General features: G+C 50.3%; 1 protein-coding gene across 2 annotated transcripts; it reads right to left on the reverse strand.

Annotated features, from left to right (window-relative positions):
• Positions 1-382: 382 nt before the first annotated feature.
• idh3g (isocitrate dehydrogenase (NAD(+)) 3 non-catalytic subunit gamma) lies at positions 383-26,520 on the reverse strand. Of its 2 annotated transcripts, XM_072250763.1 has the most exons (14): positions 26,429-26,520; positions 21,772-21,819; positions 20,717-20,731; positions 18,419-18,516; positions 9,983-10,098; positions 9,105-9,165; positions 8,271-8,403; positions 6,816-6,949; positions 6,328-6,430; positions 5,177-5,323; positions 3,945-4,039; positions 3,503-3,563; positions 2,172-2,288; positions 383-752 (listed from the first exon to the last, which is right to left on the reverse strand). In XM_072250763.1, exons 1-13 carry the CDS (start codon positions 26,504-26,506, stop codon positions 2,187-2,189), a joined length of 1,191 nt encoding a protein of 396 aa, XP_072106864.1. In that variant the 5' UTR covers positions 26,507-26,520; the 3' UTR covers positions 383-752; positions 2,172-2,186. The 2 variants fall into 2 exon arrangements, with proteins under 2 accessions (XP_072106864.1, XP_072106865.1); XM_072250764.1 differs by lacking the exon at positions 20,717-20,731.

A 26,520-nucleotide genomic window follows, 5' to 3' on the forward strand; every position in this document is an offset into this window, starting at 1 on the left:
AGAGGGGAGGGGGAGAGAGAGAGGGGAGGGGGAGAGAGAGAGGGGAGGGGGAGAGAGAGAGGGGAGGGGGAGAGAGAGAGAGGGGAGGGGGAGAGAGAGAGAGGGGAGGGGGAGAGAGAGAGGGGAGGTGGGAGAGGGGAGGGGGAGAGAGAGAGGGGAGGGGGAGAGAGAGAGGGGAGGGGGAGAGAGTGAGGGGAGGGGGAGAGAGAGAGGGGAGGGGAGAGAGAGAGGGGAGGGGGAGAGAGAGAGGGGAGGGGAGAGAGAGAGGGGAGGGGGAGAGAGAGGGGGAGGGGAGAGAGAGAGGGGAGGGGGAGAGAGAGAGGGGAGGGGGGAGAGAGGGGAGGGGGAGAGAGAGAGGGGGGGGAGAGAGAGGGGAGGGGAGAGAGAGAGGGGAGGGGGGAGAGAGCTCGGTGGAGATGGGCCTCAAGGAGTGCTGTATTGAGAGGGTGGTCTGAGGTATAAGGAAGAGGATGAGATGGGATAGGGAACACCAGTGTTGCCCCGGGACATGATGAATACTGCCGGGATGGGACCACTGTGCTAGGAGAGGGTGCAGGTCCAAACCCCGAGCCAAAGGTCACTGTTCTGTGTTGTTAGTAACCATCCCCACCCCATTTCCCCCTTCCCTCACCACCATCTGGACCTGAACCTCTCCCACAGCCCTGCTACCCAGCAACACCAGCATGACTTTAGCTGAGGTCCGGAGGGAAGTGGTTGTTGTGTCGCGGTGAGGATCAGCGGACATTCAGCGTCTGTGGGGAGAGAAAGGAGGTCAGGAGCAGTCAGGCTGTCTTGTTCCCTCCTGTTCTCTCCCCACCGCATGGTCTCTCCAACCCTCCTGAACCCAAGGGAGGGGACAAGAGACACAGATCTCGTTACCAAGGATTGGACTCCTGGCAAGTGTCTCCTCGCTGCCCTTCCCTTCACATCACCGCGTCCCTCCTACAGTATGGTGCTCCCTCCTCACCACCCTATTCCCTCTTTGGCGCTCCTCCCAAAGCATGGCACTCCCTCCTCTGGGCCACTGCCACGGGGCAGTAAACCCTCAACACTCCTCTAACAGCACAGCACTCCCTCTTCACTAACCCTCTCGCAGGACACTGCATCTTCCTCTCTGCCCACCGCCCTCCCACAGCGCAGCGTTCTTACTTCAAAGCCTCTCCCACAGCAGTGTTCACTGCTCACCGCCCCTCGCGGTCCGTCTCAGAGGACGAGGTGGTGAATGACCCCAGGACTGGTGGAGTGGTGGACAGTAAACGTTAGCGAGATCAGCTGGGGTGGTGGGCTGAGGAATGGCAGATGCCATTTAACTCGGACAAGCGAGAGATCTTGTATTTTGGGAAGTTAAACCGGGACAGGACTCGCGCTGTGAATGGCAGGGCCCTGGGGAGTGTTGTAGAACAGAGAGACCCAGGGGTACGGGTGCATGGTTTCCTGAAAGTAGTGACACTGAGTACAGGAGTTGGGACGTCCTGTACACCTGTACAAGACGTCGGTGAGACCGCACGCTGAGTATTGTGTGCAGTTTTGGTCGCCCAGCTATAGGAAGGATGCCATTAAGCTGGAGGGGGGCAGGAAAGATTCACCAGGATGTTCCTGGGACTGGAGGGATTGAGTTATAAGGAGAGACTGGACAAGCTGGGACTGTTTTCCCTGGAGTGAAGGAGACTGAGGGGTGACCTTATAGAGGTTTATAAAACCACGAGGGGTGTAGATAAGATGATGGTCACAGTCTTTTTCTCAGGGGAGGGGAGTCTAAAACTGGAGTTTAAGGTGAGAGGGGAGAGATTTAAAAGGGATCCGAAGAGCAAACTTTTCACCCAGAGGGTGGTCCTATATGGAACGAGCTGCCAGAGGAAGTGGTTGAGGCAAGAACATGAACAACACTTAAAAGGACAGGGATACGGATAGGGAAGGATTAGAGCAGGGGTTCCCAGCCCGGGGTTCGTGGGACCCTTGGTTAATGATAGGAGTCTATGGCATAAAAATGGTTGGGGACCTCTGGTTCAGAGGGATATGGGCCAAATGCAGAGTGTTATTCTTGCTCAGAAGGGCATCCTAGTCACCAGGGGCAAGGGGGCCAAAGGGCCTATTTCTGTGCTTTGTCACTCCAGGAGTCTAAGTTCAGATTCTGCAGTGGCTCAAATGGCCTGGTGTTTGCCCCCACTTACCCATGGATGACCCCGTTATGTGAGTGTAGGTTTGCCACTTTCATTCTCGATGATCTGGCAGATGGCTTTTACTACTTGCACTGTGGTCCCCATCCCACCGATATCCGGAGTGTGGAGCTGCAACACAGAGCCCAGAGACAGTACAGGTTACAACAGGAATGACACTCCCTCCACACCGTCCCATCACACACTCCTGGGGTCAGACACAGAGTGAAGCTCCCTCCACAGCATCCCATCACACACTCCCGGGGTCAGACACAGAGTGAATCTCCCTCCACACCGTCCCATCACACACTCCCGGGGTCAGACACAGGGTGAAACTCCCTACACACCGTCCCATCACACACTCCCAGGGTCAAACACAGAGTGAAGCTCCCTCCACACCGTCCCATCACACACTCCCAGGGTCAGACACAGGGTGAAACTCCCTCCACACCGTCCCATCACACACTCCCGGGGTCAGACACAGGGTGAAACTCCCTCCACACCGTCCCATCACACACTCCCGGGGTCAGACACAGGGTGAAACTCCCTCCACACCGTCCCATCACACACTCCCGGCGTCAGACACAGGGTGAAACTCCCTCCACACCGTCCCATCACACACTCCCGGGGTCAGACACAGAGTGAAACTCCCTCTACACTGTCCCATCACACACTCCCGGGGTCAGACACAGAGTGAAACTCCCTCCGCACCGTCCCATCACACACTCCCGGGGTCAGACACAGAGTGAAGCTCCCTCCACACCATCCCATCACACACTCCCGGGGTCAGACACAGAGTGAAGCTCCCTCCACACCATCCCATCACACACTCCCGGGGTCAGACACAGAGTGAAGCTCCCTCCACACCATCCCATCACACACTCCCGGGGTCAGACACAGAGTGAAACTCCCTACACACCGTCCCATCACACACTCCCAGGGTCAAACACAGAGTGAAGCTCCCTCCACACCGTCCCATCACACACTCCCGGGGTTAGACACAGAGTGAAGCTCCCTCCACACCGTCCCATCACACACTCCCGGGGTCAGACACAGGGTGAAACTCCCTCCACACCGTCCCATCACACACTCCTGGGGTCAGACACAGAGTGAAGCTCCCTCCACACCATCAGGGTAAGCAAGGGGCTATGTGCAGAGTTGGACAGTGCATAGATTTGGATAGTAGTTGTGAATGGATACTGAGCAAAGGGGTTGTGGGTGAAATTGTGGCCCTGGATGGATTCAAGAGGGGCAGACACACACACAGGCACAGCTGACACAGCAGTGAACGCCTGCCGTTAATCCGCGGGAGCGATTCAGGTAACGGGAACAGACGTGTCACTCACCCGATGCTCATTCATGGTTACCATGACTGCGTCCCGGATCAAACTGGCAAAACTGTGGAGTCTAGGGGGAGAGTGACAGAAACAGGGAGTTGTGTTACAAGGATAAAACTCAATGAAGAGAGGGCAGATATAGAGGAGGGATAACTCAAATCCTGTAACCCAATCCCAGGGATCTGTTATTCTATACATGAACCACCCCACTGAACCCCTAGACTAGATCCCAGCCTGTAACCCATTCCCAGGGATTTGTTATTCTATATATAACTCTCCTGAACCTTGGATTAGATTCCAGCCTGTAACCAGCTTCCAGGATCTGTTATTCTATATATAAACCCCCAAATTCTCAGATAAGATCCCAGCCTGTAACCCACTCCTGACAATGTTATTCTATGTATAAACCCCTTGCACACCTCCCAGTAATGCCCCACCATGAAGGTCGTACCCAAGGTGGTCGAGCATGAGGCAGCTGGCCAGTAGCATGGCGGTCGGATTCGCGATGTTCTTGTTGGCGATACTCTTGCCTGTATTCCTGGTGCCCTGTGGATGGACAGCAGTGGGTCAGAGGTGACAGAGACAAGATCCGTGGACGTTAGCAACGTGAGGAATGTGCGAGCCTTCTCTAGATCACAAGCTGACTGGAATAATCTGAAATGCTGCTGGAACGGCTAACACTACATTTAGTGAGGGCTTCAGCCGGGACTCTTCACATCTGTTAAGTGCAATTACGCAGATAGCACGGCAGCACCTCTACTTCCTTAGAAGACTGCAGAGATTTGGCATGACATCTAAAACTTTACCGATGTGTGGTGGAGAGTATATTGACTGGCTGCATCACAGCCTGGTATGGAAACACCAATACCCTTGAATGGAAAATCCGACAAAAATTAGTGGATATGGCCCAGTCCAACAGAGGTAAAGCCCTGAGCAAATCTACATGAAATGCTGATGCAGGAAAGCAGCGTCCATCATCAAAGACCCCCACCATCCAGGCCATGCTCTCTTCTCACTGCTGCCATCAGGAAGGAGGTACAGGAGCCTCAGGACTCACACCACCAACTTCAGGAACAGTTATTACCCTCGGGCTCTTGAACCAAAAAGGGGACAACTTCACTCATCTTCACCTGCCCCATCACTGAAATGTTCCCACAACCTAAGGACTCACTTTCAAGCACTCTTCATCTCGTGTTCTCAATATTTGTTGTCTACTTATTTGTTATTATTAATTTTTTTTTTGTATTTACAGTTTGTTGTCTTCTGCACTCCGGAATGCCCTAGCTGGGCGGTCTTTCATTGATTCTGTTGTGGTTATTATTCTATAGAACTATTGAGTATGCCCACAAGAAAATGAATCTCAGGGTTGTATATGGTGACGTGTATGTTCTTTGACAATAAAATTTCCTTTGAACTTTGCTGTGGTGCGGATGTGGGGGAAGTAGATGCCGACACTCTCTCTATGGAAACTGGCTGCAGGGAGATTTCCTGGGGGATGCAAAGTGTGGTGCTCCCTCCTCACCACCACCCCCTTCCACAGACTGGTGGTCTCTCTGCAGTGCGGTGCTCCCTCCTCACTGTACCATCCTCCTGACCAACTCTCTCGCAGTACGGTGCTCCCTCACCCACCCCTCCATCGGCCCCCATGAGAACCACCTCTACTGCCGCACTCCCTCCGCTCACCGTTTCGAAGACGGCATAGTCCTTGCCGTAGTTGGCACCGGGGGCAAGACCCGGACCCCCGACCAGTCCTGCACAGACGTTGCTCACCACGTTGCCGTACAGGTTGGGCATCACCATCACATCGAACTGCTGCGGCCTCGCCACCAGCTGCAGGCAGACAACAGGGCCAGGGTCAGTATGTCCGCTCGTGTCTGAACCCTCCTCCCCTCTCCTCACCTCCCTTCCACCAGCTGTGGACAACAGGGCCAGGGTCAGTACATCCACTCATGTCTGAACCCTCCTCCCCTCTCCTCATATCCCTTCTACCAGCTGTGGGCAGACAACAGGGCCATGGGTCGGTATGCCCACTCATATCTGACCCCTCCTCTCTTCCCCTTTCCCCCTGTCTACTCTCTGCTCCCCTTCCTCTACACCCCTGTACCCGATCACTCCGAAACACAGCGAGGCCCCAGTAGCAGTCAGCACTCACCTCTGCTCACCCACTGTCAGGCTGAGTGATCAGGAATATGTAGGAGCTGGAGAGGGCGTCAAGAGGTGGGCAGGAGGTGTAGAGGCTGGAGGGGTCATGGAGAAGGGAAGGGAGGGGGTCAGAGAAGGGGAGGGTAGGGATGTAGGGGACAGAGGAGGATCACAGAGACAGGGGGGGATGTAGAGGAGGAAGGCGGTCACAGAGACGGAGAAGGATGGGTAGGGATGTAGGGGAAGGAGGGGGGTGATGGAGACGAGCAGGGAGGGGGTTAGGAAGGTGAGGAAGGCTATAGAAGAGGGTTAACATCACAGAGACAGGGACGGAGGGGGTCTAGGAGAGGGTGAGGGGTGTAGGGGATAGAGGAGTGTCACAGAGACAAGGAGAGGTGTAGGAGAGGAAGACGGTGACAGAGATAGGGAAGAATGTAGGGGTGGGAGTGTGTCATAGAAGTGAGGAGGGAAGAGGCCACAGAGGCAGGGAGGGCAGGGGTCATCTGAAGCCTGTGTGATGGGAGGAGGGAGACCTCTCCATAGCCCCCTTGCCCACCCCTCCTGACATGTTACCTTTGGCCGCCCCATTTGTCCTCCCTACGCTCATCCAGGTGGGAATGTCCTAGATCTGGCAAGGGCCCCGGAGGACTGGGACCTTCCCATCACTGCACACGTCGCTGAAGCATGGGTACCTGCATGGTAGTGTTGTCCACGATCATACTGTCGAACTTGATATCCGGGTAACCAGCTGCCACCTCCTTACAGCACTGAAGGAAGAGTCCGTCCCCCAACTTCCTGAAGTCAGAAAGGTGGGTGGAGTGAGGGTGAAACCATCTACACCGTTTCCCTGCTCACCTGTTCTCCAATATCCCTCTCCCTCCTCCGTCTCTGAGACACCCTACACCCCTCCCCGTCCCTGTGACCCCCCTCCCTCCCCGTCTCTGTGACCCCTCCCTCCCCTACACCCCTCCCCATCTGTGATCCTCTCCCTCCCATACACCCTTCCACGTCTGTGATAGGCTCCCTCCCCATCTCCTTGTCCCCCTCCCTCCCCTACACCCCTGTCTCTATGACCCCCTCCCTCCCTGTCTCTGTGACCCCTCCCTCCCATATACCCCTCCCCATCTCTGTGACTCCCTCATCTGCCTGCTTCCCTGTCTTTGTGACTGGGGATACTCACATGATGTTGGCCTTGTGTACGGCGGTGACCCTCTGCCGTCCCCTGGCGCGGGCCAGCTGGAAAGCGTACTCCGCGATCCGCAGCGAGTTATACTTGGTGATGATCTTCAGGCTCTCCACCACGCCTGTCACGCTCTGTCAGGGAGCACGGTGATTGACCAGAGTATAGCATGATCTCAGAAACCACTGCACCCTGCTCTCAGCTTGTCCCCTACATTAGGCAAACACCCTCCCAGCTCAGGAGCGGATCCCAGCTGCAGTGTCTTCTTCCCGGTGCCAGGGACTTGCTCCGGCATTCTGGATCCTCCCACCCTCCCCTCTGGCAGAGTGGAGCCCCAGAGCCCTGGTTGGCGTCCGGCCACTTTGCCGGGTTAGTCGGGAGCCGTTGCGGTGACTGATGGGCAGGATCATGCAGCCTCTGGTGCTGGTGTGCGTACATGCCACAACAACAGGGCACAGATTCACACACACGGCCATTTAGAAACACAGGCCGACACAGACACACCACATGTATGTAACCAGTGATTTGCTGGCCTCCACTCTCATCATTGCAGGAGCAACCTCTCTCTCACTTCGCTGGGGGGGGGGGGGGGAGGGGGAGGGGGGAGGGGCAGGGGGGAGAGAGCGGGGAGAGAGACTGTCTGAGATACTGAAGTGCTGGGTTATGGACTGTCTCAATGGACTCTTCGGGACCTTTGCTGTTGCATACCTGGTGGGGTGGGTGGGGCGAGGGTGTCATGCATTCCCTTGTTGCCAGTGCATTGCTTCTGCTGGCGTGGGTGGGGAGGTTCAAAGCTTTTTGCTGTCGCTTGTGTGAAGGGAGGGGAGAGGGGAAGGTTTCAGCACTTCGATGTTTCCATCGTTCTATGGCGTTTTCTGTTTCGTGGATGTCTGCGAAGAGGAAGAGTTTCAGGCTGTGTGCTGTGAACACACATACGCTCACAAGTAAATGCATGTCCACGTACACATTCAAATGCATGCCCACACACACACACATACACCACACACACACAAAATACGTTTTCCACACCCTCCCTCCCACACAGAAGTGTTGAGAGGAACCCAGTCGGGTCCTGCCTCTTCAGAGCACACACACTGACACCAGCTCACTCGTGCAAGGGTGACAGTTTCCTGCGACTGTGAGTGGCGTGCGCATTCCATCATTGTCATTGCAATGACAGGCTTGGGGTAAGGGTTATGGTGGAGAGCACCCATCCGACGTCTCTCCCCACGACCGTGCGGGACGTTTGGTGAGTCAGCGAGCATTCCCGACCTGCCGGCGCACTGACGTGCTTGGGGGAGGGGGAGACGGTGGAGAGAGCCCACCTCGTGCTACCTCCCCATGACCATGAGGGGCATTCGGTGAGTTGGGGGCGTATTCCTTCTTTGTCAGCGCACTGAGACTCTTGGTGGTCGGGGCAGTGGGGTTGAGGGGTGGTGGGAGCACCCAACCCACCTCGTGTTCCAGGTTGCTGTACTCTCCCTCTGTGTTCTCTCGGATGATGAGGATGTCGATGCCCTGGTGCCTGGTCAGCACGCCGGGCAGGCTGCGGCAGTGTATGACATTGGCGTAAAGGTCCAGGCTCGTCCTAACATCAGCCGTGTGTGTGGAGTGGGGGGGAGGGGGAAGACAGGTAAGCGACAGAGGTTAGAGACGACAGCTTGGCATAAAGATAAACCCAGTAACAGCAACAAACGCTATCACCCGTTACAGATTACTGGCATTATATCCCAGCCTTTAACCCATTCCCAGGGATCTGCTATACTATATATAAATCTGTCAAACCCCTGGATTGGATACCGGTCTGTGATGTAAACCCACCGAACTTCTAGATTATATCCTAGCCTGGAAGTCACTCCAGGGATCTGCTATTCTATATATTAACCCACTAAACCCCTGGATTAGATTCCAGTCCATAACCCACTCCCAAGCATCTGTCACTCTATATATAAACCCTCTCCCCGAACCCCTGGATTAGATTCCAGTCCATAACCCACTCCCATGCATCTGACACTCTATATATAAACCCCCTGAACCGCTCCCCCTCCTCCCACCTTCTTATTCTGGCTTCTGCCCTGTTCCTTTCCTGTCTTGGTGAAGGGTCTCAGCCCAAAACATACACCGTTTATTCCCCTCCATAGATGCTGCCTGAACTACTGCTGAGTTCCTCCAGTGCTTTTGTGTGTGTGTGTGTGTGTGTGTGTGTGTGTGTGTGTGTGTGTGTGTGTGTGTGTTATATAAACCCTGCCCCCTCTCCTCGTGTATGTGTGTGAGGTAAAACCCACTTACCTCAGCAGATTGTTGCTGGACTTGTGTGATGGGGGCATGTTATGATTGGTCTCAATGTTGCCTGCAACGGACAGTAGAATTATGAAGCATATTTGTATGAACAAGCTCCCTGTGACTAATGCTGAAACATGGGCTAATTGCTGATTGTAAATCTCCCAGACTAAAATCATTTAATGACACAACTGGAATGAATGTGAAGGGTCCCACTGGGAGTGAATGGGAAGGGGTGGGGTCCCACTTGGGACTATGGACGGTGGGAGTGATTGGAAAGGGGTGGGGTCCCATTGGGAGTGCGGACGGTGAGAGTGAATGGAAAGGGATGGGTCCCATCGGCAGTGCAGAAGGTGGGATGTATGGGAAGGGGTGCCTCCCATTGGGGCTGTGCACAGTGGAAGTGATATGGAAGGGGTGGGGTCCCATTGGGGTTATGGATGGTGGGAGGTATGGGAAAGGGAGGATCTCACTGGGGTTGTGGAGGATGGGATGTATGGGAAAGGGAGGGGTCCCACTGGGGTTGCGGACAGTGGGAGGTATGGGAAAGGGAGGGGTCCCATTGGGGTTGTGGAGGATGGGATGTATGGGAAAAGGAGGGGTCCCATTGGGGTTATGGACAGTGGGATGTATGGGAAAGGGAGGGGTCCCATTGGGGTTATGGACAGTGGGATGTATGGGAAAGGGAGGGGTCCTATTGGGGTTGGACGGTGGGAGGTATGGGAAAGGGAGGGGTCCCATTGGGAGTGTGGATGCTGAGAGTGAATGAGAAAGGGTGGATCCCATTGGGGATGTAGACGGAGAGATGTATGGGAAGGGGAGGGGTTCCACTGGACATTCCTGACAAATGCCACAGAGCTGCTGGTAAAACCCCCAGGTTCTCTCACCTTTCAGCGCCACGCGGTTCCTCCGGATTGCTGTCAGCGCGCCTTCGAGGCTGGCCCTGCTGTCTGGCGAAGGATGGACATCCACCACCTCGAAATCAACCGGGACACAGGCACACCTGGGTCAGGGCAGCAGAAGGTCAGAAGGTGACAGCCAGTTATCCGCTCCCATTCCGTTCTCCATAATGAGTTTGGCTCCACATTCCCTGTTACCTTCCTTCCCTTTATATGTATTCCGATGCACCAACCCAGCAACTGGGTCTCTTGGGGCAGAATCCCAGATTTCTCCTCCCTTGGATGAACTGTCACAGTAGCATTACGTTTAGCACGAAGCTATTACAGCTCGGAACGTTATAGAGTTCAGACTTCAATCCCAGAGTCCTCTGTAAGGGGCTCTCACATGTGGAATGTGTGTGTTTTCTCCAAGTCCTCCGACTTTTGCGCGTAAGTGCGATTAAATGCAAGAAAGCACAGCAGTGCCTCTACTTCCTTACCAGTTTGCATGACATCTACAACGTTGACAAACTTCTATAATGGTGTAGTGGAGAGTATATTGACTGGCTGCATCACAACATGGTATGCAAACACCAATGCCCTTGAACGGAAAATCCTACAAAAGTGGTGGATACTACTCATTCCATCACGGGTAAAGCCTTCAGCACCAGTGAGTACATGTACAGGAAACGCTGTCACAGGAAAGCAGCACCCATAATCAGGGACCACCCACCACAGGACAGGCTCTCTTCTCACTGCTGAAATCAGGAAGAAGGTACAGAAGCCTCAGGACTCACATCACCAGGTTCAGGAAAGTCACTACCCCTCAACTATCATGCTCTTGAACAAAAGAGAATAACTTCACTTGCCACCGTCATTGAAATGGACAATCTTCAATTTGTGCTAGCCATTCATTGATTCAATTTAAAATTGTACATCGTTATCATTTGACAAAGGAGAGACTTTCTAAAATCTTTCCTAATGTTGATAGTCATTGTGATAGATGTAAAACTGAGATAGCTACACTGACACATATGTTTTGGTCTTGTTCTATATTGGAACAGTTCTGGAAGTCGGTTTTCTCAACAATTTCTAAAGCACTTAAAATTAATTTCCAACCTAATAAATTAACTGTGCTCTTTGGAATAGTTCCTCAAAATATTCATGGTATTTCTATCTCTGACCAACATGTTATTGCATTTGTTACAGTGATAGCTAGGAGGGCCATTTTGTTGAAGTGGAAGGATCCACCAGCTCCCACTTTGTCACAATGGTTCTCTCAAGTGATGCTGTGTCTTAGTTTGGAGAAAATTAGAAGTCGAACCTTTGAACCTTTATTTGATTTTGAGAAAAGATGGGGCTCATTTGCTCATTATTATCATTTGAGTTAATTGATACAATTTTTCCACGATCTAGTTGTAACTTTTTTATAATATATTTTCTTTTCTTGCTAGCTGTTTGATGTTTATTTTTAGAAGCTTTTTGTATGACGCGTGACTCCGGGGTTGTACACCTAATGGGTTCTTTTTTTTCCTCACTCTTCTGCTTAGTAGGTTTTTTTTGTTATCACAAAATTTTTTTTCAATCTTTAAGATAATGTTTTTTTTTGAGGCATTTTAAGTGTTGTTACTTCGATGTACTCGTGTTATTTTTCCTGTATATAACAATAAAAAGATTTGAAAAGAAAGAAATGGACTTACTTTCAAGGACTCTTCATCTCATCTTCTCGATATTTATTGCTTATGTATTTATATTATTGTTTCTTCTTTTTGTATTTGCTTTTTTCTGTATTCTAGTTGAACGGTCTTTCAATAATTCTGTTATAGTTACTATTCTATAGATTTGTTGAGTGTACTCACAAGGGAATGAATCTCAGGATTGTATATGGTGACATATTTGTAGTTTGGTAATAAAACTTACTTTAGTTCTGACTTTCTTCCCACATTCTAGGTTAATTGGTCATTGTAAATTGTCTCGTAACTAGGTTAGGGTTAAATCGGAGTTATCGGGTGTTGATGGGCGGAGCAGCTCGGAGGGCTGGAAGGGCCTCCTCTGCACTGTATCTCTAAATAAAAAGAAAATAAACCCTTCTGCGGGCTGGGGACAAGGTCTCGGAACAAAGCGGTCACAGAACGTGGGACAGTACTCAGCCTAGAAGCAGGCCCTTCATCCCATAAGTACCTCATCCAGAGTCGCCAATCTTTTGGAATGGTTCGGAATGTCTCAAAAAGGCGGCGTCCATCACCCAGGTCATGCTTTGTTCTCATTGCTACCATCAGGACGGCGGTACAGAAGCCTGGCGGCACACACTCAGAGATTCAGGTGTAGATTCTTCCCCTCTGCCATCCGATTGCTGAATGAACACTGAACCCATGAACACTAACCTCACTACCTCTTTATTTTTATTTTTGCATTACTGATTTAACTATTTAATATAGTGTAATTAAAGTTTTTATCATGATGTATTACATTGTACTTCTGTCACAATGACAGCATATTTCACGACATATACTGGTGATATTAAACCTGCCAAACACAGTGCTGAATCGCTTCTACCCGTACATGGCTCATATCCCTCCACTCCCTACACATTCATGTGTCTGTTTCAGAGCGTCTTAAACGCCTCTATCTCGATCATATTGTGTGCAGTCCTCCCCGGAGCTATTTGACAGGGACGTGGAGAGGGCAAGTGTGAGGCATTGCGTCTCAAATACGAGAACACACTGTGCGTAGCGTGACTGAGGAGCTCTGATGTACAAAGGGAGCCTGGGAGTGGGGGGTCCAAGTCCACAGCTCCCTGAAAGTAGGCACACGATGGGTAGGTGTCCCTTCACCTGTTGGGGAGTGGAGTGTAAGCCACACCACAGCTGTATAAAACTGGGCGCCGCGGTAGCGTAGTGATTTGTGCGGCGCTATTACAGCCCGCGACGTTAGGGTGATCGGAGTTCAATTCCGGCGTCATTCTGTAAAGAGTCTCTGTATGTCCTCCCCGGGTGCTCTGGTTTCCCCCCACTGTCCGAGGGCATACTGGGTGGGTTAACTGGTCAGAGTAAATTGCCTCGTGATTTAGGCTGGGGTTAATCGGTATTGTGGGGCTGCTGCGGCAGCATAGCTGGAAGGGATTGCAGGGCCTCCTCTGCACTAGATGGCTAAATAATTCAACTTTGGTCAGGTCACAATTGGAGCATTGTGTGAAGTTCTGGTCGTCCTATTACAGGAAGTTGCGGAGGCTTTGGAGAGGGTGGGGAAGTTCACCAGGATGCTGCCTGGATTAGAGGGCGTGTTGTTGTTCGATAGAGATGTTTAAGATTAAGGGACAGAGAGTGGAGGGATATGGAAATCGTGTAGACAGAAGAGACTTTGTTTAAGCCTCCCCCGCTCCAGGGAGAACAGACCCAGCCTCTCGTCTCTCCTTATAACCAAAACGCTCCATCCCGGGAAACATCTCAGGGAAAAGTTCTGGTCGCCCCATTACAGGAAGGATGTGAAGGCTTTGGAGAAGGTGCAGAAGAGGTTCACCTGGATCAGAAGGTGTGCGCCACATGCAGAGGTTGGACAAGTTGGGTTGTTTCCCTGGAGTGGTGGAGGCTGAGGAGAGACCTGATAGAGATGCAGTGAAAGGACAGAATCTTTTTCCCGGGGTAGAAATATTAAATACTAGAGGACATGCTTTAATGCATGAAGGGTTAAGATTAAAGGAGGTTTGCAAGGATGTAGTGTTGAAGCTTTATAAGGCATTGATCAGACCACACTTAAAAGTATCATGAGCAGTTTTGCACCCCTTGTCATAGAAAGGATATGCTGGCATTGGAGAGGGTCCATGAGAATGATCCCAGGAATGAAAGGGTTAACAAATCAGGAGCATTTGATGGCTCTTGGGCCTGTACTTGCTGGAGTTTTGAAAAATGACTGGGAGATCTCATTGAAACCTATCGAATATTGAAAGGTCGAGATAGAGTGATTGTGAAGAGGATGTTTCCTGTAGTGGGTGAGTCTAAGACCAGAGGGCACAGCCTCAGAATAGAAGGATGTCCATTTTGAAGAGAGGTGAGGAAAAATTTCTTCAGCCAGAGCAGAGGGTGGTGAACCTGTGGAATTCATTGCCACAGACAGCTGTGCAGGCCAAGTCACTGGGTATATCTAAGACCATAAGATATCAGAGCAGAATTAGGCCATTTGGGTCTTAGGAGAGCTCTCATCACGGCTGATCCATTTCCTTCTCAGTCCTAGGATCCTGCCTTCTTCCCATAACCCTAACAAATCAAGAATCTATCAACCTCTGCCTTAAATATACCCATTAACTTGGCCTCCACAGCTGCCTACGGCAACGAATTACACAGATTCACCACTCACTGGCTTAAGAAATTCTTCATCTCCACTCTAAATGGACACCCCTCTATTCTGAGGCTGTGCCCTTTAGTCCTAGACGCCCCCACCATAGGAAACGTCCTCTCCGCATTCAACATTAGATAGGTTTCAATGAGATCCCCCTCTTATTCTTCTGAGAATCAGTGAGTACAGGCCCAAAGCCGTCAAACGCCCCTCATATGGTAACCCTTTCATTTAAGGCAGAGAATTAATCAGGGTGTTAAAGGTTACAGGGGGAAGGCAGGAGAATGGGATTGAGAGGGATAATAAATCAGCCATGATGGAATGGCAGACCAGACTCTAATGGCCTAATTCTACTCCTAGGTCAGCATGGTTTCCTTCGGGGAAAATCTTGCCTGACAAACCTGTTGGAATTCTTTGAGGAGATAACAAGCCGGATAGACAAAGAAGAATCGGTGGATCTTGTGTACTTGGGTTTTCAGAAGGTCTCTGACAAGGTGCCTCACATGAGGCTGCTTAGCAAGATAAGAGCCGTGGTATTACAGGAAAGTTACTAGCAAATATGTACAGAGGAGTGGCTGATTGGCAAAGAGTGGGAATAAAGGGAGCCTTTTCTAATTGATTGCCGTTGATTGGTGAAGTTCCACAGAGGTCAGAATTGGGACCATTTCTTTTTATGTTATATGTCAATGTCAACGATTTGGACGAGGGAAGTGATGTCAATGTGGCCAAGTTTGCAGATGATATGAAGATAGATAGAGGCGCAGGTAGCGTTGAGGAAGCAGGGAGTTCGCAGAAGGACTTAAGACAAATTGGAAGAACGGGCAAAGAAGTGGCAAATGGAATACAGTGTCGGAAAGTGTATAGTCATGCACTTTGGCAGAAGGAATAAAAGCATAGACTACTTTCTAAAAGGGGAGAAAATTTAAAAATCCTGGGTGGGACTCGTCCTCTTGCAGGATTCCCTGAAGGATAATTTGCAGATCGAGTCAGTGGGGAGGAAGGCAAATGCAATGTTGGCATTCATTTCAAGAGAACTAGAATATAAAAGCAAAGATGTAATGCTGAGGCTTTATAAGGCACCAGTGAGGCTTCACTTGGAGCATTATGAGCACTTTTGGGCCCCTTATTGGAGAGGGTTTAGAGGAGGCCTGTAATTGCTGGAGTTCAGAAGGATCTCATTGAAACCTGTTGAATGTTGAAGAGCCTACATAGAATGGATGTGGAGAAGATGTTTCCTATAGTGGGGGAGTCTAGGACCAGAGGGTATGGCCTTAGAATACAGGCATGTCCATTTAGAACAGAGTTGAGGAGGAATTTCTCCAGCCAAAGGTTGATGAATCTGTGGAATTCGTTGCCACAGGCAGCTGTGGTAGCCAAGTCATCCGGTAGATTTAAGGCGGAGCTTGATGGGTTCCTGATTAGTCAGGGCGTGAAAGGTTATGAAGAGAAGACAGGAGAATGGGGTTGAGAGGGAAATCAATTAGCCATGATGAAATGGCAGAGCAGACTCGACAGGCCAAATGGCCTAATTCTGCTCTTACTGCTTATTTACTTCTCACTTCATCCCCACCTCCCCCACACACCCACCTGGTCCCAACTATCACCTGGCAGCTTGTACACCTTCCCCTTCTCCCAAACAGTTCAGGATTCTTCCTCCCCCCCCCCCCACCACACACCACCAGATTTCTGGCCAACGAACCCATGAGCACTCCCTCAAGATTTGCTCTCTCTTTGTACTGCTTATTTAAGTTGTTTATGTATGGTAGGTTCAGGTTAATTGGACCATTGGTTAATTCGGGGCACCGTTTATTTAGGACAACTCTTAAAGAACAACAACTAATCGAGGAAATAGCCAGGGTTCCCTTCATTTATTTTGGATGCTATGCTGCTCCATCGAGGCAGGAGACTGTTGCCAAACAGTTTTGAACTAGTGTCAGTCACGTGCACGTCGTGTGATGCTACACAGTACTTAGAGCGAACGGTTTTTAAATAGTGTCGCTTGCATGTCTGTAGAAACTGATAGTTGGCAAGAAATAAACAGTAAGACAATTCCAAACTGTTTTGCTCAATGCTAGTTCAAATGTTCAGGCTTGCAAACGTCAGAAAAGGCCAGGAGTGAAAATGAAACAATTTCACAACTTCAGCAAGTTAGGAGCTACAAAGAATTTGAAGGTATCAGCAATTGTCTTGAATGTTACAATAAAATGAAGATTGAGAGGATGCAATCATTGAAAGCATTGTATGAAACCAGTCCATTTTCTGCACTAAATGTCTGCTCTAATGACAGTCAACTGAATAAATTCACTGGATGAATTCCTCTGTTGATAACTACTAAGAACTAATACGCAGTTTAGTAGTCTCTCTCTCTGGCTACCCATCCCATAGGATGATGATGGTTCCTTTCAGAAAGGAACAGCGTGTGCATGAGTGGATTTTAGGTGAGTAGGGGGTTGCACAGGTCCAGACCCACCCTCTCGACATCCCCTCCCAGATCCAGCGGTGGGGTCCAAGACGGCTGGGGGAAGTTCTGTTGCAGTGAATGGCCAAATAAAGCTTTGACACAAGGGATGCCCTTTCCGCGCTTCATAGCACATGTCTGCTAGATGGCCGTTGACCCTACGAGAGGGTTCATCCGCCCTTTGACAGGTCTTGTTTTTCGTCCTGCAGGGTGTCTAGCCACCCTCCTCACCAGGCAAGCCTGGTAGGGGAGCCGGTTTAGTCGCTGACCATCTGACCATGCCACAAGTAGTACTATAGTAGTATTGGTAGTGTTCAAACTTGTTCTGTATTTGATTTAAAAAACACATTACTTAGTTAAACATAGTTTGCCTTTTTAAAACTATTTCCATAAAACTTCAGTAAATTGGGGCAGCTGCTTAATTGGACCAAAATGTACTGGTCCCAATGTGTCCCAGTTAACCGAAATCCACCGTACATATATTTCTCACTGTAATTTATAGTATTTTCTATGTATTACACTGTAATGCTGCAGCAAACCAACAACGTTACCTATGTCAGTGAGTTTTAGTTAATTTATCTAGAGGTGCAAAAGGGAACAGCCCCTTCTGGCACCACCCAGCAACCCATCTATTTAACCCGAGCCTAATCACAGGACAATTTACAATGAGTAATTAATCTACCAAGTGGTATGTCTTTGGACTGTGGGAGGAAATGGGAGCACCTGGAAGAAACCCACGTGGTCACGGGGAGAAAGTACAACCTCCTGACAGACTGCGCTGGGTACTGAACTCCGACGAGAGATTCCCAGCATTTGCAGAAGCTCTTGTCTATTGTTTTATCTCAACAGCACTGCAGTAATGAATTTATCCGGATGAACAGTATGCAAGGCAAGCATTTCGGAGAGAAAAACAGTTAATGTTGAACACGCTTTGCAAGAACCCAGGATTTTTATCTAATTAGAGCCAGATACCCTCGGATCTTCTTGCATTAAATACCACAGAGCCGTTTGCTTTCTAATCGCTCACATTATCAGCCTGTTAAATTCTAATCCTTTGCTGAGAAGCATATCCAGCTCCCTCAGAACACCAACTCCTAGTCACAGGCTCAGACATCATGGAAGCAGGCCTTTTGGCCCAACTGCTCCATGCTAGCCCCATCCGCCGAGTTTGAAGTTCAAAGTAATTTTATTATCAAAGTACACCCATGTCACCATATGCTACCCTGAGATTCATTGTCTCGTGGCAATTCACAGTAGAACAAAGCAATACATAGATACTATGAAAAAATAAACACAAAAGACTAACAAACAACCAAAGTGCAAAAGAAAACAAACTGCAAATACAAAAAAAAGTAAATAAATAATATTAAGAACAGGAGTTGTCGAGGCCTTGACAGAGACTCCTTAGGTTGAGGAATCAATTCAGTGCTGAGGTGAAAGAAGTTATCTATTCTGAAGGTTGGAGGGTAATAACTGTTCCTGAATCTGCTGGGTTGGGACCTAAGGTTTCTGTAAGTCCCTCACGAAGGCAGCAAGAAGAGAGCTTGATCTAGATGTGACCATTCAGCCCATCATGTCTGTATCTGAACCCCACCTTTATGTACGTGTATGGAGCCCGAGCCTCTACCCACGGTTCCAGAGTTGCGAGTGCTCACCTGAACACGTCCCTGACGTGTGCCATCAGCTCTGGGCCAATTCCATCGCCCGGGATCATCGCCACTGTGTGACGGCCCCCATACTTGGCCGGCGGCGGCTGTGGAGAGAAGTGAGAGCGTGGTCAGGGGGTGAAGGAACATAGGGAGGAAGCCCTGGTGCAAGGAAACATGCCGGTATCTGGGTAAGAGACATTTTGAACATACTTTCTTCCCTCCTGCCTTCACGTTCCAAAACCTGAACGGGAGAGACAGTTCTCTCTTCGTGCCTCTCTTGGTGGTTGTCTGTACACTGCCGGTGTCTCTTAGTCATTTCCAATGATGGATATTTGTACACTGACCGGTGTCTCTCAGTCTGTCTATCTCAGGGGGAGATCTGTACACTGACCGGTGTCTCTCAGTCCCTCTCTCTCAGGGGGAGATCTGTACACTGACCAGTATCTCTCAGTCCCTCTCTCTCAGGGGGAGATCTGTACACTGACCGGTGTCTCTCAGTCCCTCTCTCTCAGGGGAGATCTGTACACTGACCAGTGTCTCTCAGTCCCTCTGTCTCTGGGGGAGATTTGTACACTGACCGGTGTCTCTCAGTCCCTCTCTCTCAGGGGGAGATCTGTACACTGACCAGTATCTCTCAGTCCCTCTGTCTCTGGGGGAGATTTGTACACTGACCGGTGTCTCTCAGGGGGAGATCTGTACACTGACCGGTGTCTCTCCGTCCCTCTCTCTCAGGGGGAGATCTGTACACTGACCGGTGTCTCAGTCCCTCTCTCTCAGGGGGAGATCTGTACACTGACTGGTATCTCTCAGTCCCTCTCTCTCTGGGGGAGATTTGTACACTGACTGGTGTCTCTCAGTCCCTCTCTCAGGGGGAGATCTGTATACTGACAGGTGTCTCTCAGTCCCTCTCTCTCAGGGTGAGATCTGTACACTGACAGGTGTCTCTCAGTCCCTCTCTCTCAGGGGGAGATCTGTATACTGACTGGTGTCTCTCAGTCCCTCTCTCTCAGGGGGAGATCTGTACGCTGACCGGTGTCTCTCAGTCCCTCTCTCTCAGGGGGAGATTTGTACACTGACTGGTCTCTCTCAGGGGGAGATCTGTACACTGACCGGTGTCTCAGTCCCTCTCTCTCAGGGGGAGATCTGTACACTGACCGGTGTCTCTCAGTCTGTCTATCTCAGGGGGAGATCTGTACACTGACCGGTGTCTCTCAGTCCCTCTCTCTCAGGGGGAGATCTGTACACTGACCGGTGTCTCTCAGTCCCTCTCTCTCAGGGGAGATCTGTACACTGACCAGTATCTCTCAGTCCCTCTGTCTCTGGGGGAGATTTGTACACTGACCGGTGTCTCTCAGTCCCTCTCTCTCAGGGGGAGATCTGTACACTGACCAGTATCTCTCAGTCCCTCTGTCTCTGGGGGAGATTTGTACACTGACCGGTGTCTCTCAGGGGGAGATCTGTACACTGACCGGTGTCTCTCCGTCCCTCTCTCTCAGGGGGAGATCTGTACACTGACCGGTGTCTCAGTCCCTCTCTCTCAGGGGGAGATCTGTACACTGACTGGTATCTCTCAGTCCCTCTCTCTCTGGGGGAGATTTGTACACTGACTGGTGTCTCTCAGTCCCTCTCTCAGGGGGAGATCTGTATACTGACAGGTGTCTCTCAGTCCCTCTCTCTCAGGGTGAGATCTGTACACTGACAGGTGTCTCTCAGTCCCTCTCTCTCAGGGGGAGATCTGTATACTGACTGGTGTCTCTCAGTCCCTCTCTCTCAGGGGGAGATCTGTACGCTGACCGGTGTCTCTCAGTCCCTCTCTCTCAGGGGGAGATTTGTACACTGACTGGTCTCTCTCAGGGGGAGATCTGTACACTGACTGGTGTCTCTCAGCCCCTCTCTCTCAGGGGGAGATCTGTACACTGACCGGTGTCTCTCAGTCCCACTCTCTCAGGGGAGATCTGTACACTGACTGGTGTCTCTCAATCCCTCTCTCTCAGGGGGAGATCTGTACACTGACTCGTGTCTCTCAGTCCCTCTTCTCAGGGGGAGATCTGTACACTGACTGGTGTCTCTCAGTCCCTCTCTCTCAGGGGAGATCTCTACACTGACTGGTGTCTCTCAGTCCCTCTCTCTCAGGGGAGATCTGTACACTGACTGGCGTCTCTCAGCCCCTCTCCCTTAGGGAGATACCACCTACATATCGTCCCGTATTGGAGTCTCTCACATGCTATCCACCAGTTGCAAGAGTACAAGCCAGAGCGAGGTCACCATGACCACATTGTAGGTGTGTTTAAAAGAGATACTTACTATTGAGTGATCAGTCTGGCGTGTAGGTGGAAAGAAAAGGAAAAGAAAGTTAATCAAATGCACAAGCTGTCGGCAAAATCCCAATCCCAGGATACTGCAGCTCTACCAGCCAGGGAAGAACGGTGCCTCTGGTCCGAGGGTTAGCTGTGGTCTGTGCGGATGGATGTTAGGGGCCATGAAGAGCAAATGGCCTGTATCAGAATACAGGCCAGCACATTCACTGTTGAATGGGAAGGGGTGGGACCCCTTTGGGATACGGACAGTGGGAGTGAATGGGAAGGGGTGGGACCCCTTTGGGAGTACGGACAGTGGGAGTGAATGGGAAGGGGTGGGACCCCTTTGGGAGTATGGACAGTGGGAGTGAATGGGGTCCCTATGGGAGTACGGACAGTGGGAGTGAATGGGAAGGGATGGGGTCCCGTTGCAAGTGTAGACAGTTGGAGTAAATGGGAAAGGATGAAGTTCCGTTGAGAGTGTGAACGGTGGGAGTGAATGGGGTCCGATTGGGAGTGTGGACAGTGAAGGTGAATGGGGAGGGGTGTAGGTACTGGAGAGGATCATAGAGGTGGAGCGTTGTGTTGGGGCTGAAGTGGTTTACAGAAAGATAGGGACATAGAGGCCGGAGGGGTTTGCAGAGACAGAAAGGGGTACAGGAACTGGAAGGGGTGACAGACGGTAGTGTGCTACAGGGTTGGGCAGAGTGAGGTACAGATACAGGGAGGGGTGTAGGGACCAGAGGGGTGACGGATACAGGGAAGGATTAGGGTAGGGATGAGGGGAAGTGCAGGCTGTGAAGAGCCAGCAGGCAGGCGCAGTCCGCAGCAGCGAATGTTGTGGGAGCTTCTCTCCAGACCCGACCCAGCAAGTGTGCCCACCACCAAGCCCCACCTGTAACAAGAGTCCGCACACCGGCTGTTAGCAGGTTTAGCGTGAGCATGTTAGAAGCAGAATGACTGTGGAGATTTTGCTTCTGTCACTGGACAGTGATGTGCAAAGCCGCTTGTGTGTGGGGTTGGGGTGCGGGGGGGGGGCTGTGGCAGGGCGAGCAAACTTACAACAAAAGCCGACAGCCTTCGGTGACTGCACGCAGTCGCACCAAGAACCTGGAGCACAAAACAAGGAACAATTAGCAGCAGGTAACTCAAGCCCCATTTTTGCTTTACACCCTTCAGAGGTGTGGAGAGGTTCCCGTCACAATTCACTCACTGCGGAAACTTAACTTGACATTGCAGCTCTGTAAAACCCTGGTTAGACCACACTTGGAGCACTGTGTTCAGTTCTGGTTCCCTCATTATAGGAGGGATGTGAATGCTTCAGAGAGGGTGCAGAAGAGATTTACCAGGATGCTGCCTGGATTAGAGAGTGTGTCTTATGAGGAAAGATTGAGCGAGATGGGGCTTTTCTCGTTGGAGCGAAGGAGGATGAGAGGTGACTAAGTTGATAACAGGCAAAGTTAGAGTGGACAGCCTGAAACTTTTTGCATGGGCAACAACTGCTGAAATAAGAAGACTTACTTTTAAGGCGAGTGGAGGGAAGTACGGTGGGGAGGGGGGATGCTATAGGTAGGACTTTTACGCAGAGAGTGGTGGGTGCCTGGAATACACTGCCAGGGCTAATAGTGGAGGCAGATCCATTAGGGGCATTTAAGAAATTCTTAGATGGGCACATGGATGAAAGAAAGAAAGGAGAGTACAGATTCAGACGTATTTACCACATGTACATCGAAACATTGGGTGGCAGGCAGAAGATACATCTCCACCAAAGGAGGTGTAAGGCACTCTTTCCCTCCGCTACCTGCAGGTCACCCTTGGGCAAGGTGTGGCACCTGCTTAGCCCCTCGATCAGGGTCACATGAGGTCATGGGAGCAGGTGGTGGACGGTCGTACGAGCAGCTGGCACATATCACAAGTCCTGGTTATGTGACCACTGACGCCAGGCAGACAATCTCTGAAGAGTATTGATAATGGCTGAGGGTCATCCGTCTTGTAAAGACACTGCCCAGAAGGAGGCAATGGCAAACCATTTCTGTAGGAAAATTTGCCAAGAACAATCATGATCATGGAAAGACCGTGATCGCCCACGTCATAAGACACGGCGCATGATGATGATGTCATATGACATGGCGCATGATGATGATGACGAAGACAGCAAAACATGCAGCATGCATACTACTTACTGTAATTTACAATTTTTATTGGGGCGGCGCGGTAGAGTAGCGGTCAGCAGAATGCTTTACAGTACAGGCAACACGGGTTCAATCTCCGCCTGTTGCCTGTAAGGAGTTTGTATGTTCTCCCCGTGACCGCGTGGGTTTCCTCTGGGTTCTCCCACAGTCCAAAGATGTACCGGCTGGTAGGTTAATTGGCCATTGTAAATTGTCCCGTGATTACACTCGGGTTAAGTCAGGGGATTGTTGGGCAGTGCGGCTCCAAGGGCCGTAAGGCAGCGGTCCCCACCCACCGGGCCGCGAGAAAACGATATGATTTGGCTCATTCCCTGTCATGGCCACTGTTGAGCCATTACGCATGCGAAGTCATTACGCATGCGTCATCCATGTCCACGCGGGAAGGAGATCAACTCCTTGAGCTTGCAAATGACGGCGGGCTGAAAAGTATGTTTGACATAACATCTCTGCCGGCATTCTGGATCAAAGTCAAGGCTAAATATCCTGAGATAGCCACGAAAGCATTGAAAACATTGCTTCCATTTCCAGCATATCTCTGCGATGAATGCGACTAAAACTAAACTACGGAATATACTGGACATAAGGAACCCCCTTCGAGTATCGCTGTCTCCCATCTCCCCTCGATAGGACCGTCTTGTTGCAGGGAAACAAGCCCAGGGCTCCCACTGATTCAGCGATATCGGTGTGTTGCAATGATTTTATATGTTCATACGAGGAAAATATGTGTTGTGTGTTTAATATCCAAACGTTACTTAAAATGTGATGATGCTATTGACTTAGAAGTGACTTATATAACCATATAACAATTACAGCACGGAAACAGGCCATCTCGGCCCTTCTAGTCCGTGCCAAACGCTTACTCTCACCTAGTCCCACAGACTTGCACTCGGCCCATAACCCTCCATTCCTTTCCTGTCCATATACCTATCCAATTTTTCTTTAAGTGATAATATCGAACCTGCCTCTACCACTTCCACTGGAAGTTCGTTCAACATTTACTTCAAGCTCCCCTGTCCTCCCCTGATAATTGACTTACCACTATATTCATGCGAAGAAAATATGCGCTGTGTGTTTAATATTAAATTTGTTAGATAAACTTTTAAAAATGAAATTGAGTGTATTAGCCACTTATCACCTATATTCCGGTCGTGATTAACACCCCCCCCCCCCACCGCCGAACAGAATCGCCAAAAACAATTTGTAGAAAAAAATTGGCACGTACACACATGCACACACAGGTGCCCGCACAAGGCTTCATGGTCATGGTAGTCTTTCTCGGGGTAAGCACAACATATTTGACTGCTACTCTTGTCTGTTGGCAACCCTACCTCCTCCCCCCCCCCCCGCCCCGCCGGGTCGGCTGGTCCGCAAGAATATTGTCAATAATAAACCGATCCGCAGTGCAAAAAAGGTTGGGGACTCCTGTCGTAAGGGACTGTTCCACACTGAATCAACACTCAGACTTCCAATCTCTGTACACACCATGCTGCAGCCGTGACCTCCTGCCACAGGGTGGAGCCACCTCCCAGCAGTTCCCAGATGTGGAACTGCAAGAAAGAGGCCACTCAGCCCAGTGGACTGGTGCTCATCCTTTGAATGAGTTCACTGGTTCTCCGCTCAATTCCTGACCACCAACCTGACACCCCGCAGACTTTACCAGTATTGAATCTGCTTTTCCCTGTTGCCGTCTGCACTGGAATTGGTTTATTATAGTCACAGGTACCGAGATACAGTGAAAATCGTGCCTTGCACACTGTTCGTACAGATCAGATCATTACACAGAGCACTGAGGTAGAACAAGGTAAAACAGTAACGGAACGCAGAATAGAGTGTCACAGCTACAGAGAGAGTGCAGTGCAGGTAGACGGCAAGGTGCAAGATCATAACAGAGAACCAATCCATCTCTGCTTTAAATACGCCCAATGACTTCACCTCCACCTCGCACAGCCGCAACAATTTCCACAGGTTCACTGCCGTTTGGCTGAAGTTGTGTCCTTGTACTTATACCTTGAGTGTACATATGTCCCCAACAATACAGTTAAACTTCAATGGTGTGGTGGTGGGGGGGGGGGGGGGGGGAAGAAATCAACAGTTGATGCAAGCTCTCGACTATCCTCAGCCTCTAAAGGATGCACTATAGGAAGCAACTCACAGCTCGGCACGGCAACTACTCTGCCCATGACTGCAAGAGACCACAGAGAGTTTTGGGCACAGCTCGGCACATCACAACAGAAACCAGTCTCTCCCCTCCGTGGACCCTGTCCACAGTTCCTGCTGCCTCAGTAAAACAACCGGCATAATCAAAGACTGCAGCCACCCCTGTATCTCTGTACAGGTGACAATAATAAATCAATTCTAATTCCATTTTTCTCTTCTCCCGTCGGGCAGAAGACACAAAAGCCTGAAAGAACATACCACCAGGCTCAGGGACAGTATCTACCCGCTGTTACCAAACTCTTGAACAGGCATTTTGTACGATAAGAAGGACTCTTGAACTCACAGTCTCCCCCGTTATGACTTTGCACCTTACAGTATTGTCTACCTGCACTGCACTATCTCCGTAGCTGTTACACTTTCTTCTGCATTGTTATTGTTTTACCTTGTTCTACCACAATGCACTGTGTAATGATCAGAATCAGGTTTACCAGCCTTTGCCCCAGCAGTACAATGCAATACCTAATATAAAAACACATAATTTGCTTAAAGTTAAATTGGATAGATATATGGACAGGAAAGGAATGGAGGGTTATGGGCTGAGTGCAGGTCGGTGGGGCTAGGTGAGAGTAAGAGTTTGGCACGAACTAGAAAGGCCAAGATGGCCTGTTTCCGTGCTGTAATTGTTATATGGTTATAATTACAGTCAAGTTAAATTAATTATGCATGCAAAATAGAGAAAAAAGTAGTGAGGTAGTGATCATGGGTTCACTGTCTACTCAGAAATCGGATGGCAGAGAGGAAGAAGCTGTTAATGAATCGTTGAGTGTGCGCCTTCAGGCTCCTGTATCTCCTCCCTGATGGTAGCAATGAGAACAAGGCACGGCCTGGGTGATAGGGATCCTTAATGATGGATACTGCCTTTTTGAGGCATCGCTCCTTGATGGACCTGACTAATTTTTTACAAATTTTAGAACTCTCAGCAGCTTATTTTGATCCTGTGCAGTAGCCTTCCCCCTCCCCCATACCAGATAATGATACACACAGTTACAATACTCTCCACAGTATATCTGCAGAAGTTTGCGAGTGCCTTTGGTGACATAACAAATGCCTTCAAGCTCCTAATGAAATATAACATAAGAGTATGCACGACAAGTATTTTCACTGCAGCTCGGTTCATGTGACTAAAGGTACATGTTGCAAAGGGAAGCCTCCGCCCCTTTAAGAGAGTAGCAATCGCTCAGGAGCATGCGCAGTGCGGCTGAGCGGGAGGGACCGGCTCTCCCCCCATCCTCCTCACACTCCCCTCATTCCCCTACCCCACCCGACCCCCTCTGCCCGTGCCTTCTCCTCTCCTTTCCTACTCCTTTCACCTGGGTCGGCTTCCCGAAGGGGCTGCGAGCCGCTGCGCCCAACCAACGCCGCAGTAGAGGAGCCACCGCCGTTGCCATCACTGTAGTCCTGC

The sequence above is a fragment of the Mobula birostris genome, unplaced genomic scaffold (assembly GCF_030028105.1).
Source record: "Mobula birostris isolate sMobBir1 unplaced genomic scaffold, sMobBir1.hap1 scaffold_617, whole genome shotgun sequence".
In the NCBI taxonomy this organism is placed as follows: domain Eukaryota; kingdom Metazoa; phylum Chordata; class Chondrichthyes; order Myliobatiformes; family Myliobatidae; genus Mobula; species Mobula birostris.